Source organism: Balaenoptera borealis (assembly GCF_965194805.1).
Source record: "Balaenoptera borealis genome assembly, chromosome: 15".
NCBI classification, from domain to species: domain Eukaryota; kingdom Metazoa; phylum Chordata; class Mammalia; order Artiodactyla; family Balaenopteridae; genus Balaenoptera; species Balaenoptera borealis.
Window position 1 is genome coordinate 84,415,163 of NC_138871.1, and position 15,515 is coordinate 84,430,677.

General features: G+C 48.9%; 1 protein-coding gene across 3 annotated transcripts in view; it reads right to left on the reverse strand.

Moving 5' to 3' along the window:
- Positions 1-15,515, reverse strand: part of ATP6V1C2 (ATPase H+ transporting V1 subunit C2) — a 52,515-nt gene that overhangs the window by 16,396 nt on the left and 20,604 nt on the right. For all 3 annotated transcript variants that reach the window (XM_082357522.1, XM_082357523.1, XM_082357521.1), the window contains exons 4-5: positions 8,535-8,620; positions 1,559-1,653 (exon numbers count right to left, since the gene is read on the reverse strand). In XM_082357522.1, coding sequence (XP_082213648.1) covers positions 1,559-1,653; positions 8,535-8,620 — 181 coding nt within the window. The remainder of the gene's footprint in view (positions 1-1,558; positions 1,654-8,534; positions 8,621-15,515) is intronic.

The following is a 15,515-nucleotide window of genomic DNA, read 5'->3' on the forward strand; positions in this document are numbered from 1 at the left end:
AAGTACAAGCCCAGCATGGTTCTAGGTACACAGGGAGCGCTTTCCAAACCACTGCCCTCCTCCCCACCCTGCTTTCCTGCCAAAGTCACTCTTTGGGTCCCCCGGACTAGAGAGAAGCCAGGTCCTGTCCTCTACAACTGCTCTGCTCCCCCCTCAGCTGACGCCCCGATGCACTCTGGGAACCCTCCTCACTGCCTGCATCGCTGGGACAGCCATGCCGGCGAGCGCTGTCCCCAGTGGCCGTTTGGCACAGCCCTGGCCATGCTGCCTGGCTCGGCCTGGCCTCACCAGAGCAGGGCGGGGAGCGGCCAGTCCCACAAACTACTGTGTGCTTCCAGCTTGGGGGTGGAGGGGCACAGCACCCTCCTGGATGCCGCATCTGGCACAGGTGCTCAGGGAGCCCCTCCTCGAAGGGCCTTCCAGAATCACTGCCCAATCGCCCCAGGAGGGGCTGGGACCTCTGTGACGTAAAGGGTGCCCGACGAGCCGCACCCAGATTCCGGAGCCTTCTGGTCCCACCCGTGCTCCCAGAGACACAGGCCGGGCGCCAGCCTGCCAGCAGGAGATGCACAGGACTGCAAGGTGGGCGGGGGGGGGGGGCGGTCCCAGCAGCCCATCGCCTTCACCTGACCCGCCCAGACACACCTGGGCGCTTCTGTCGCCCTGAGACAACAGGAAGGCTTTGTTCCCGGTCTGGCTGAGATGCTCCCCAGCCACCCAGCCACAGGAGACGTGACGTATTAGGGGCTCTGTGCATCCTGGAGGGAGGGGAGGGACAGTGGCCATAAACCATCAGGCTAAATCTCAGACTCTTCATCAGCGCCCACCCTCAGGGGGACCAACAGGAGTCAACACGCTGCAAGACACCCGCGATGTCCCCAGAGGGCTCCGCCTTGATGCTTTTATCAATGAAGCAGAAGCTGGAGGCCCCCGCTCACCGAGACAGTGCAATCATGGCGGCAGCACTCACCGGCCTCCCCACTGTCACCAGGGGTGGGACCCCGAGAGTTGCCTCCCAGGAGTTAGGGCTCTTAAGCCAAACTCTCCACGGAAGCAGACAGTTTTTGTTAAGTAAACAATCACCATCGGGGTCGGGAGAGTCAGGGTGGGGCTGACTTCTCCATCAGTATCTTTCAAAGGGGAGCGCGGTGAACGGGCACCGGGGTCTGGGGTCAGAACACCAGGGGCTCAGAGCACCCGTCGAGGGGAGTGTCCTGTAGGACGAAGCCACCCTGCCCAGTGGCAGATTTGGAAGAGGTGTAGGGAGGACAGGTGGTCACCAACCCGTTTCCAGGGCTGCCCTGAAACCCAAAGGCGTCTGACCTTGCCCGGCACATGGAAGGCCACAGCTCAGGGCCCAGTCAGGGCTGGCAGGAGCCAGAGGGGAATGGACCCCACCCAGGGCCACTGGGCAGGGCGAGAACCCCCCCAGCCTCCCGCATCTGGAAAGTCCCTCCTTGCTTCGCCAGGGTGCAAACATCGTGTAGCTTCACCCCAGATGGTCAGTGACGCCGGTCACAGCAGTGTGATGTCCCCCAAGAGAAGGCCCTTCTCTTACCTTTGCCAGAGTGTCCGCTATGCTCACCAGCGGCTGCTTCGCAGGATACTTGGCCATGTCCCATTCGAAGTGGGTCACAAAGGACGTTAAGTCAGCTGGAAGAACATAAACACGTTGCAACAGACAGTGGACTTCCCGTCTCTCCTGAGACCCAGGCAGGCCAAGCGTCCCCACTGAAACCGAGGAAGCAATGAGAGAAACGGGAGGACAGACTCAGGGCGCCCTCCCCCTCCGGGAGAGCAGATGCTCCCCACGGGAGCAGAGGGCCAGGCCAGCCATCAGCCAGGACCACGGGTGGCCCTACCGTCAGGATGCTGCAAAGGTGCGCTCCTGCACCCGAACTCGAACTCAGACGGCTGCCCCAGAGCCCCACGTGTGAGAGGCCCTGCTCTCCCAGGGGGTGGCCACGAAGTCGGAGGTATTCTGCGGCACCAGACGAATCCCCTGCCTTTCCAGTTGGTTCGACCACACTCCCAGCTGAAGTTGTAAGTTCGAGGTACCCCAAAGGTACCCCAGAGTGCCCCAAGCCAACCCCCGAAGGCCCCACAGCCACCATGGGTGCCACCTGCCCTGCAGATGACCATCTCCCTGCCTCTCCCACGTCCCTGGGCTAGACATAAGCCAGGTCCTCACACACGTCTGTTTTAACAAAGGCATTTTCAACGTTAGCGAAATACTGGAGTTAGTGAAGGTGGTTTTTACCACCTGGTACGGACATGCATTTGTCAGGGTATGTTCTTTACATAAAAGTGTATAGTGAGTGGAACAAATCAGTGTTTTCTCAAATTTTCTTTTCTCTCTTAATTTCTCCAAAAGCAAGCCTAAACCTGCGTGCTCAGGGTGTTTGTGATTGTCTCTCACCAGCCGCGGGTGGAGGAAGGGGCTGGGAGGTCAGCCAGCGGCGCTTGGGGGCCCTGGGGCGTGTCAGTAACCAAACCTCTTTGCACCTCAGCCTCCTGACCTGAGAAGTGGGAGCGCGAAGGGGTGTCCGCATACCTCCTGAGGGCCCTCTCTCTTCAGGGGAGCACCAGGCACAGTGAAAGGGTGAGACCCGGGGGCCAGCTGCAGGCTACACCCCGGTCCATTACCCCTTCAGTGCAGGACGCGCTAAGGGGGCCCCCAGGATTCCATGAACCCCAGCAAGATGGGCCTTGCTATCCTGGGCTCTCACCCCAGGTTATGTGGACACTGGCCCTTCACGCCGGGACTGGTCACTGCCCCCTCAGCATTCAGTCGCCGTGACTGAAGGCCAGCTCACTGCCGTGCTGGGGACAGCAGACCGTAGCCCCCTCGCCTTCGGGGTGCTCCCTGCTTGCTCGGGACACGAGTCGAACATGACACCACGGTAAGCAGCGTAACACAAGGCTGGCAGGGGCTGAGGAAGGAGGGGGAGAGCCCTGTCCTGGGGGGGCTCCGAGGGCTTCATGGGGACCCCGTACTCACGCAGGGACGGAATGGGACAGAGTCTGCCACGTGGCCAGTGAAGGAGGACGCTGGGCGCCAGGCGGGGTGCAATGGTGAGCATCGCGTGCGGGGCATGAGGACCCCCGGGTCAAGCTGACGGAGCAGGGAGTGTGGACGGAAGGGGAACAGGAAGGCCAGGCCAGGTCAGGAAGGTCACGTCTGCACCTTCTCCTGTGGCGCTACAGACACCACGCCCACTCCCTGAGCCCCTCGCACGCGCCCGGAGTGGGACACGCGTCACTCCAACCTCAACAGCACTGCGGAGAGGTCACCAAGAGGTCAGGACCCAGCCGGGCGAGGACACCCGTGCTCCGAGGAGCCTTCTCCGGGGCTTCGAGGGAGAGAGAAGGGAAAGCTAAGAGGGGCCCCTGCCCGGGGAGCAGAGGCAGGGGGCCAACAACAGCACGCAGGAGCAGTTACCCGCGGGGCACGAAGGAGGATCGGGGCACAGCTGGGCCTCCAGGCTGGGTGACGGGTGCAAGGAGGGCATGTTCCCTCCGCCAGGCAGCGGGGAGGCGGCAGCCTGGGACGGAGCAGAGGCGAGCGGAGCCGGGCTCAGCTTGGGACCAGCTAAGTCGGATATCCGGGTCAGTTACGTTCCCGCACGGCAGGTGTAAATGAAGTGGGGCTTGGAGGAGGGAAGGGGCCTGCGGGAGGGAGGTCAGCAGGATGACGATGCCGGTGATGACCATTACAGTAGCTGACGCCGGCTGGTGCTTTACCCTGGCCTGGACGCATGAGTTATTTCAGTTCATTTACCCTTCAACCCTGTCCAATATTATTATTATCTCCGTCTCAGAGATGAGGAAACTCTGGCACAGAGTAAGTCGTGTAACGTCCACCAGAAAAGGAGACAAGGAATGTGGAGGCCAGGGAGGGCGACGCTCCTTCCCCACCCCGGCCTCGGGCAGGCGCGGCCACACTCTGGGGGCACAGGGAAGCCGCCGTTGTCGGCACCTTCGCAAGAACCACACTCCGATACCTCTGGTCTCCTGACTTAGAGGGTCCTTCAGATTCCAACGGCGTTGGGATTGACAAGAGGGCCTCTGAGGCACCAAGGGTGGGGCCCTGACCCAAGTGGACCAGTGCCCTTATAAGGAGACACCAAAGAGCCCCCCCACCCCCCGTGCTCCCACTAAGCAAGGGCCGTGTGAACACACAGGGAAGGGAGCAGGTTCTCACCAGGAACCATACCTGCCATCACCTTGACCTTGAATTTCCAGCCTCCAGAGCTGTGAGAGATAAACATCTGTGGTTTAAGCCTCCAGTCTGCAGTATTTTGATATGGCAGCCTGAGCTAATACAGATTTTGGTATTGATTTGGTATTAATATGGATTTGGGGATTGCTACACTAGATCAGGGAAATGACTTTGTAGGAAGGATCCAGGCCTTGGAGGAACTGAATTGAGGTCTGGATGATGGCAGGGGTGCAGTCAGAGGCAGAAGTGACCGTCACAAAGGACTCCTCGTGTGCCAGCAGTCACCCGGATCCTGCTACTGGACCCTACTGTGGGCCAGGCCCTGGGCAAGCACAACGGTCACACACCTCCCATGCGGTCACATGCTGCCCGGTGGGAGCCATTGCCCACCACACAGGCCGGGGAACAGCCCGCCCTAGGTAGGTGCCAGGCAGATGTGTGCTCTAGAGACTCCTGCCTCTGCCACCCCCAGACCCCATGGGCACACCACCACCCAAGCTAAGTCACCCCCGACGCCTCACTCTCTCTCTCACTGCTGCTCTTGTCCTAAACATCAGGCTGGAGACCAACTCCTGAAAGCCTGCCCAGCCCTCCCTCCCCCTGCTGGCCTGAGCCCTGGGATGCTCGCCAGCCCCATCACGCTAATGATGCGGCACGATCACCCTTGATTCCCTGGCTCTTTCAGCCTCCTTGAGGGCAGGTGATAATCGCTGTGTCCCCAGAGCCTGTGACAGTGCCCAGCAGGGAGCAAGTGCTTCATATGAGAATCTGCCTAATAACCCTGATTATTGTACTAACACTATCTGGGTTGCTTAGAAGAGGTACATTTCAGACAAGGTCTCGTGTCCATGCATTTTCACAAACTCCAGGCTTTTACGGCACTCAGACCGAAGAGAACGCATCCCCCTTTTCCACTAGAATGCCTGTAATTCCTTTAAGACTCAGCGCCCCTCCTCGTGGAGACTCCTGAGCACTTGGTCTCCGTCACAGCGCGTCAGGCCCTGTGGGTCGGATCCCCAGGCCGCGAGCTCCTGGAGGACAACCATCTCTGGACGCCCAGCACCCAGGACAGCGCCTGGTACTCGATGGCCAGGCACGAGCGTCTGATGAATGAGGAGGTGAGATAAGGAGACGGTGAAGGTCTCCCCGCAGAAGCCTCCAGAAACCTCTGGCTCGTGACTGTGACTCCTTCCTCCTCCTCCTCCTCCTCCGCCGACACCTCCTCTTCCAGGTGGGGAGCACCAGCCCCAGCTCCAGACACTGCCGCCTCCCCCCGGCCCCAGCTCACGCATCCAAGGGCCTAGCCCTCTCCGCGTGAGGACCGTCCTCAGCCTTAGAAAGCGCAGCCCTGGGCCCTCTTGGGCAGCCAGTCCCACAGCCTCGCCTCCGCCTGCTCCGGAAATGACAGGCTCGCCTCCCCTCCCCTCTCCCTAGCTGAAGTCCGGAAGCCTGGTCTCGAGGGAGCAGCGTGGGGCTTGGATCAAGGGCCCGTGAGGTCAGACCAGGGCCCAGGCAGGCTCACTTTGAATCAAAACACGCTGTACACAGGCGGCTGCCCTTGAGCAATGACGATGTCATCTAAGAACCAAAACAAGGCCTTCCCGGCAGCAGCCGAAAGAAGGACCTGTGACCACACAGGCAGCGGCCTGCTGCCCGGGCAGCCAGACGGGCCTTCGGATGGCTCTGGCTCTGCGCACTCGGCCTCTGCTGCAATCACACGCGTCTGTGTCCTTCCACGCTCCAAGTGCAGCGAGAGGCAGAGAACCAACAAGAACAAAAGGTTCCCCGGGCAGAGCAGAGAACCGTAAAGGGATTAAGTCCACTGACAGGTGAGAAAACCAAGACCCAGGGAGGTGACCTGCCAAGGTCACAAAGGACCAAGCCTGACCGTTCCAAGGCCAGTGCTGCCGGCCCTCCAGGAAACACAGCCCAGAAGACTTGGGTGCACCCTCAGCGACATCAGATTAAAATCCCACCTGCTGGGGGCAACACTGAGTTTCTCCAGTTAATTCTCTCAATCACTAGTTCCCTGGGTGGTCTGCAGAAGAAAAATATTTCCCCATCCGAATAATATCAGGAAAGCCTGAGCCAAACTGTTTCAAAGGTCTCTTGACTGCAGTAGTTTTCAGAGCCTTTACTACACTACCGTGCATGATGAATGTTCAGGAGCCGGCCATGAGCACTGCCCTAGCGTCCTTGACCTTTGTTTGCACAGGGCTGGGGTACGGGACCAGCTTTGGAGGCTTTAGTCTGGAAGTTGTGGGCACCCAACTCCCAGGAGGCCTAGAGATAATGAAACACATACGAACAAATGAAGCTGAATCCCCCCCTCCTGAGAGGAGAAGCAGCGGCTCTTAGAGTCGTGCCATTTGGACTGGGAATGGATACGATGTAATAATAACATCTAATTTTAATTGAGGTGAGTTTTGAGTAGAATGTAAGCATTTTGATCGTTATTGTAATGTGAGCTCAAATCCTAGAATCCTCAAGACCAGGTTTTTATGTAGAAAAGTAGCTCTAGGCCCTAAGTTCGCGCTTCAGTCCAGGGCCCTATGAGTTACCTGCTGGGAAGTAAGATCAGTTCATCAGTTGAACAAAATAATTTGTTTGATTAGCCTCGGCAAGAAATCTCAGTGTAACTAACAGATTGCATTTGGGAAGGCATTTTGGTGACTTCTACTCTGTAAAGATTTGTATTCGTCCTAAGAGGATTTGCTGGCTTCAATTCCACCAGTCTGAGCAGGCTGGAGAAAAACCAAAGCAAACGACACCTTCTAACAGGGAAACCAGAACTGGCCTGTTTGGGCATAGGGACTCTCCCAGGAGGGGCCTGAGAGAAGAAGGCTTCCTGTATGCGGGAACCCCATCAAGGCCATACAAAGCTAAGCCTGGCATTTAAGTCGTCAGGGTCCACAAAACAGCCAGCCCCCAACAACAGGCAGGAGGACGCTAGGGACAGCCATCAAGGCAAGAAGCGAACCACAAGCCAAAAGATGCCCAAGTTGATCTTGAACTCCAGGGTCAAGGCATTCACCACTCCAGGAGGCATGCAGTGTTGCTGTTCGAGGCAAGGGAGATGCAAGGAAGAGGGGGGAGGGAAAAAACAGTGGCCATCTGTGTTATATGGATACCGTGACCACGCTACGAGATTGTCACTTGAGAAATCCATCGTCACCTGATCACCGTATCCCTACAACCAGACTGAGATTCCACCTTCCCGGGGACATGCGGGTGGCACACTGAGCACACACACAACAAACAACGCACAACCTACTCTTCAAACATTTCATTTTTTCCTTCAAACCTGCAACGTAACAAGGTGGAGTTATTAGACTGCATTAACATACAAAACGAAGTTCAGATTTGGGAGTACGAACATTTCCATTTATCAGTTAAAACAAGCAAATAAAAAGCTTTCGAATGTTCCCAGGAGGGAATTCCCTGGTGGTTCAGTGGTTAGGACTCCACGCTTCCACTGCAGGGGGCACGAGTTCGATCCCTGGTCGGGGAGTTAAGACCCCGCATGCCACACGGTGGCCAAAAAAAAAGAAATGTTCCCAGAAGAGAAAAAACTTTAATTTATATGTAATAAATGATATAAATAAATATTAAATAGAGAATATATGTTCTCATTTTCAGTACACTTATGCATAGAGTCATAGGTTTAATTATCTCTACAGATGCTGAAACACCTAATTCTAAGGTTTCCAAAGCCTCAAAGTTTTTGTCTTGCACATTTTAAGTGCGCTCAAATTGTCTGTACACTAATTCATGGACCAAAACATCTTTGGAATCTAAAGATTTATCCTGTTCGCATAGGGGAGACAGAATGCCAAATGCAAACATGCTACCCAAAGTGTTTTTGGTCAATCTCTCCTCTACCTACTGGGCACAACTAAAGAATTCAGTCTGAGGCATTCCCAGCAATGAAGGCATTTTTCAGCCTCGCTTGGGGAAAGGGATAAATCGGTTGGGGGGTGGGGATGGAATACTCCCTGCGGGATAAAGTGGAGGCTGATAGACAAGGTGGGTGAGCCAACCAACCATTAAACCTCATTGAATCCATTTTCATTTCAAGTTTCATTGAGGAGTTCAGCTACAGGTAAGAAATGCCAGATGCTTTAGAAATGAGACAGCAGGATTATAAGCTTGTAAAGGCGCACGTCGTCCAAACAGCGGTGCCGATGTGTCAGTTTGGAGCTTCCGTGGTACCTGTATCATTTCAGCCGCTACTGTGTGGCCACATCTGAGGCCACTGATGGACCAGAATGAGCTGGGAAAGCACCGTCATAAACGCACTTCAGGAACCTACCTCCATTGGCCAGAAGGTTCTCCTGGACCTTCCCCTTTGCATCTTCCATCACTTCCACCACACTCTGGGCCATTCTCTTTATGAGGCTTTGGGGAAGGAACAAAAAGCCAGTTAGAGTAGGAAACTGCCCTCAGAATACTCTCACACTCTGCTGGCGGGAAAAGGACCAGGGTCACCCTTTGGGAGAACAATCCAGCAATATGCATGAAGAGACGTAAAATGCTAACCAGTATTTAAACCAGTGTTTCCACTTCTGGGAAACTATCTTAAGGAAACAGGACAAACAGAAAAAGCTTTCTGAATAAAAAGATGTTCTTCGCAGTAACGTTGCTGACAGCGAAAAACTGGAAGCCACTGGAAGGTTTGACAATAGCGGATTGTTTAAGTGAAGGATGGTATACCCAGCTGAGGGGTTATTAGCAGCCACTGAAAATAGGTTTACAAAGAATTTCTAATACCGTGGAACAAGGCGTGCATTATAATGTTACGTGGAAAAAAACCAAGATACAGACTTGTACAGATAGCATGGCTGCAGCTATGTGAAAATGTTGTTCCTACTTTACATATTTTCTATTCTAATCCAGTGTTGCTTTTATAATTAGAAAATTAAAACTTTCTAAGTCTTCAGAAAACATACTGAAGGCTCAAGAAAGTATGAGAAAGGAAAGGAAAGTATGAGATTTGAGGCAGAAGGGCTCAAGTTCACTGTGGCTCTGCCAAATGTATGACTCTGGCCAAATTTATTTAATCTCTTTGAGCCTCAGTTCTCTTCTCTGTAAAATGGGATGATACCCATTTTGCGGGATTGTTATAAATATTAATAGAACTAATCAGGCAGGAGTGTCTGGTGGCAAAGAGTGTCCACTCCTGGAGGCCCATCAGTTAGAAGTCCAGCTGGCAGCAGGCCAACCAGGATCAAAGTCTAAAAGCTCTGATGACCTACATCTTTGCCTCAGGCCCTCTCTCCTCATTCTCCTGGCTCCCAGGAGGGGGCAGGTGTTTGCAGGGAGGAGGATGAGGTCACTGAATTCCAAATGCAGAACACGGTTTTCTGCTGATGCAGGCACTGGCCATGTGGCCCCTCAGAACTTGGAGCCCAGGGGCCTAGGGCCCAACACAGAAAACTGAGGCAGAGGGCACTGAAAGGCCCCAGATTAAAGAAAGAGAGGGAGAGAGGGAAAGACAGGGAGGGAAGGAAAAAATGACGGAGTAGGCAGGGAGAGCAACTTGTTTTCATATCTAACTAATGTATGTTCGTGACCACAAACTGAAAAACACAAGTATAAAGTAATTAACAAAAAATGAAGGGGCTTTCCTGGTGGTGCAGTGGTTGGGAATCCGCCTGCCAATGCAGGGGCACGGGTTCGAGCCCTGGTCTGGGAAGATTCCACATGCCACGGAGCAACCGAGCCCATGTGCCACAACTACTGAGCCTGTGCTCTAGAGCCTGCAAGCCACAACTACTGAGCCCACGTGCCACAACTACTGAAGCCCGCGTGCCTAGAGCCCATGCTCCGCAACAAGAGAAGTCACCGCAATGAGAAGGCCGAGCACTGCAATGAAGAGTAGCCCCCGCTCGCCGCAACTAGAGAAAGCCCGCGAGCAGCAACAAAGACCCAATGCAGCCAAAATTAAATATAATTAATTAATTAATTAATTTTTTTAAAAAAATGAACAACCACACTCTCCCACCCAAAAGGAAACACGTGCTTTGCATTTTGGCCTATTTCCAAATACTTAACACTTCCACAGTTTATATTAAGTTGAGGTTTTCTTTTGTTTACCAAGTTCTCTATCACTGTTATTGAATCATCACAAAAATTCTCGAAGAGGTTATCATCCCATTTTACAGCTGGGAGACTGTGGCCCAGAGGAGTAATTTGCCTCCCAACTACCCAGTCTGTCTGTGGACCCCAAGGTTCTGGGCCACCTGGGCTCAAATCTCCACAAATGTGTTGGCATTTCTTAGGATAGTAGTTCTGCATCTTACTAATGATAACTGGGGCAAGTTACCTAGCTAATCTCATTCCGTTTCCTTGGCAAAATGGGGGTGATGCTCTTCATCTCACAGAGTCTGGTGCAATGCATACCAAGAACCAGGCCCCCGGGAGTTTGTGGTAGGTACCTTCAGATGAGCTCTCGGCAGCCTGATGGAGGCGTCTGGGCTCTCTGCCCTCTGGCTCCCCAGTAGATTCGATAGGAGACGGTGAGGGCAGGGGTAGGGGGTGCAAATCTGGTTCCCTCCCAGTTCCAGTAACCTATCTCTCCTCATCTCCTATAGCCTAGGGGTGTGGTAACCTCTCTGCCTCTACCTGGGTTCCTGTACCATTCCTTGTGCTTCTCAAAAGCCCTCATACAACTATATGCTCCTTTATGAATAGACCTTTCTCAAATCATCCTAATTGGAGTATGTCTTCTGTTATTTGTTAGAACCCTGACCCTATAAATTCATTCGTTCATTCACTCATTCATTTAGCAAATTCCAGACATTAATCAACTGTGTGCCAAGCACTGATTAGAGTGCTGTGAACTTAGATGCTATGCACAAAACAGCCCCTGCTCTCAGAGAGCTTCTTTCTAATGCTGTCAAGGGCTCCTCTTTATCATTATTATAGCGACACATGCAGGTTGCTGTCTCTTATTACCATATCCTCTGTCATACTTTAAGTAATTTCTCTACATGAAGGAAGTAGTAACTGCAGCCCCAATGGCAATGCCTGAAGCACAGCAGCTGTTCAGGAAATGTTTGCTGAATGAATAAATGAATGTCATAGCACCTAAATAACATACATGCTTCCTTCCTAATCGACCTAAAAGCAGAATTCCCTTGTCATTCTGTTAATGACTCTTTGCTGTTCCCAATTCTAGCCTCCAAGAAATGTTTAACTATAACAAGCATGGCAGCACACCTGCCCCTAGGTGTGTACACCACCACAGAACATCTCAGAATAGCATGGTCTGACGAAGCTTAATTGCTGGAAAAATTGCTTGTTGCACGTAACAAAACTTCCCTGACTTACTGTGATCATTAACTACAGTCATCCGTGAATTGTGGTATGACAAAATCAGAACATTTTTCTCATTGAAAGGAATCTAAGAGTCTAGATGCTGTTTTAAATTTACTCTTTTCACTTTACAGTTCATTGTGAAAACCTTTACACGTCACGGTAGAGCTTTCTCATTCCTTTCATTGACTGCATAGCATTTCATTGCAAGGTTCTATCGTAACTAATTCTCTCGATTGAACATTTAGGTTGTTTACGCTTTGAATGATTTTGCAACAAAACGCATATTTTGCCCATTTGTGCAGGCACGTATGTAGGATAAGTTGCAGAAGAGTAACTACTGGAATACAGGGTGTGAGCATTTGCAATTTTAACAGATAAGGCCAAATTATCGCCAAGTATACAGAGCCAGTGTACCCTCCCACCAACAATGGATGAGAGTGCCTGCCTCCTAAATCCTTGCCAACGTGACAGGTTATGGATCTTTTTAATCCCTGCCAATCTGATAGCTGAAAAGTTCTATCTCACTGGTGCTCCGACTTGCATCTGTTTGATCATCGATGAGGCTGGACATCTTTTGATAGGTTTATTAGACTCTACCGATGGCTATTTTCTTCTGGTAATAGAGTGTTCATATCTTTCACTGGTTTCTCATCATTTTTTTTAAAAAAACATCGATTTGTAAGGGCTCGTAGGTGTTTTGGGGACTCAATTCTTGAGACGCTCTTTTGAGTTAGGTAACACCCCCACTTCGAAGATGAAAAAATTAAGACTTAAAGAGCTAAAAGTCACCCTACACTGAGTTATAAGTGTCAGAGCAGAAGTTGAGCCCAGATCTACATGACTTCAAAGCCATGCTCTTCAGTGCTTGGTCTAAACTAAACTCTGGCTCCCTCCTCTAACACAAAAGTTTATACTAACCCACAAGGGAAGATAAAGAAATCATATTTTTAATTAAAAAAGCAAATTGCAGACAGTGTGTAACCTTGATTGGGGTTTGGTTACACTGAGGCTCCCAACAAAGTTCATCAACCTGTTCATTCAAGATGTACACATTTCACTGTATGTACATTTTACCTCATTAAAAAAATTTTTTGATGGCCAACAGGCACATGAAAACATGCTCAACATCACTAATTATTTGAGAATTGCAAATCAAAACAACAATGAGGTATCACCTCACACTGGTCAGAATGACCATCATGAAAAAGTCTACAAATAATAAATGCTGGAGAGGGTGTGGAGAAAAAGGAACCCTCCTACACTGTTGGTGGGAATGTAAATTGATACAGCCACTATGGAGAACAGTATGGAGGTTCCTGAAAAGACTAAAAATAGAGTTACCATATGATCTAGCAATCCCACTCCTGGGCATATATCCAAAGAAAACTCTAGTTAGAAAAGATACATGCACCGCAATGTTCATAGCAGCACTGTGTACAATAGCCAAAACATGGAAACAAACCCAAATGTCCATCAACAATGAGTGAATAAAGAAGTTGTGGTACATATATACAATGGAATATTACTCAGCCATGAAAAAGAATGAAATAATGCCTTTTGCAGCAACATGGATGGACCTAGAGATTATCATATTAAGTGAAGTAAGTCAGATAAAGATTTATATGTGAAATCTAAAAAAATGATACAAATGAACTTATTTACGAAACAGAAACCGACTCACAGACATAGAAAACAAACTTATGGTTACCAAAGGGGACAATGGTGGGGGGAGGGGAAAGATAAATTAGGAGTTTGGGATTAATATATACTTACTACTATACATAAAATAGATAAACAACATGGACCTACTGTATAACACAGGGAACTATATTCAATATCTTATTGGATAACATATAATCACCATTATAATAACCTATAATGGAAAAGAATCTGAAAAAGAATATATATGTATATAAAAAAAACTGAATTACTTTGCTGTACACCTGAAACTAACACAACATTGTAAATTAACATTCAATTTTTAAAAATTGTTAAAAAAAAAGAAAAAATATTTTTTTTACAACAGATACTATCTTTTTTTTTTTTTTTTGGCCGCACAGCATGTGGGATCTTAGTTTCCCAACCAGGGATCGAACCCATGCCCCCTGCATTGGAAGTGCAGAGTCTTAACCACTGGACCGCCAGGGAAGTCCAACAGATACTATCTTAATCAAGTGACCAAAGTTCAAATCACCAGTAATGGGAAAGATGAACAAAATGTTTCTCCTGATATGATGCATTGAGAAGAACATCACTTCACTTCTGGGATATTCCTGCCAAAATTACATAACCTGAATCTAATCATGAGGAAACGTCAGATGAGTTCAAATTAAAGAGCAGTTTACAAAATAACTGACCTGTGCTCATCAAAGAACTCAATGTCATAAGAGTCAAAGAAAGTCTGAATAACTGTTCCAGTTTAAATGAGGCTAATGAGACATGACAACTGTGAAAAACATCTCAATGTTTACCATTATCTAAGAAAAATATGAGATTTTCTTTTGTTATAAAGGTCACTATTGAGATAATTGGTGATAGCCAACTAAAATCAGTAGACTAAATAATATTACTGTATTCCTGATTTTGATCATTGTAGTAGGGGATAATGTTAGTGACGGTCCTTGTTTTTAGAAAATATATATTAAAGTATCTAGAAGTAATGGGACATCACATCTGCAACTCACGGCCAGGAGACTTCAGAAAAAGTGAGTGAGAGAAGATAAACGTGGTAAAGGGAATATGGAAATTCTTTGAATAGCCTAGCAACTTTGCTGGAACTTTGAAATTAGCTCAGAATAAAACATCAAAAAATATTTAAGCATGTACAGTATACAATCCCACTTTAAAAAATTATATGTCAGTATACATCTAAATGAGAATCCTGAAAGAAAAGACACCAAACTGTTAACACTGGTTACCTTTGTGTGTACAAGAACAGCACTTTTCCCTTTCCATGTACTTCTGTAATGTCATGAAACTGAAAAGAAATTCTGGAGCTGGAAAGTACAATAACTGAAATAAAAAATTCACTGGAGGGATTCAAAGGCAGATTTGAGCCGGAAGAAGAAAGACTCGGCGAATTGAGGACAGGACATTGGAAATTATTGAGTCTGAGGAACAGAAATAAAAAGATAGAAGAAAAGTGAACAGAGCCTAAGGAACCTGTGGGACACCGTCAAGTAGACCAACATATGCACTGCGGTAGTCCCAGAAAAAGAAGAGAAAGGAGCAGAGAGAATATTTGAAGAAATAAGGATAAAGCTGAAGGACTTATACTTCTTGATTTCAAAACTTACTACAAATCTACAGTAATCAAAACAGTGTGGTACTAGCATAGACATACATACAGACCAATGGAATAGAACAGAGACCCCAGAAATAAACTCTCACATATATGATCAAACAATTTTTCACAAAGGTGCCAACAGCATTCAATGGGGAAAGGACAATTATTTCAACAAACAGTGCTGGGAAAACTGAATACCCCCATGTAAAAGAATGAAGTTAATTTAAACCCTTACCTAACAGGTGTTACATATATAAAAATTAACTCAAAATGGATCAAAGACCTAAATGTAAGACCTGAAACCATAAAATGCTTGGAGTAAACCACAAGGCAAAAACTTAATGATATTGGATTAGGCAATGATTTCTTCAATATGACACCGAAAGCACAGGCAAAAAAAGAAAAAAAAATACAAGTTGGACTTGATGAAAAATTTTAAACTTAGTGCATCAAAAACATTATCAACAGAATAAAAAGGCATCTCACAGCATGAGAGAAAAAAATTGCAAACCATCTGATAAGGGATTAATATTCAGAATATATAGAAAATCCCTAAAAATCACAACATAAAAACAAACAACTTCATTCGAAAATGGGCATAGGACTTGAATAGACATTTCTCCAAAGGAGATATACAAATGGCCAACAAGCACTGAAAAGGGCTCAAAATCACCAGTCAACACTGAT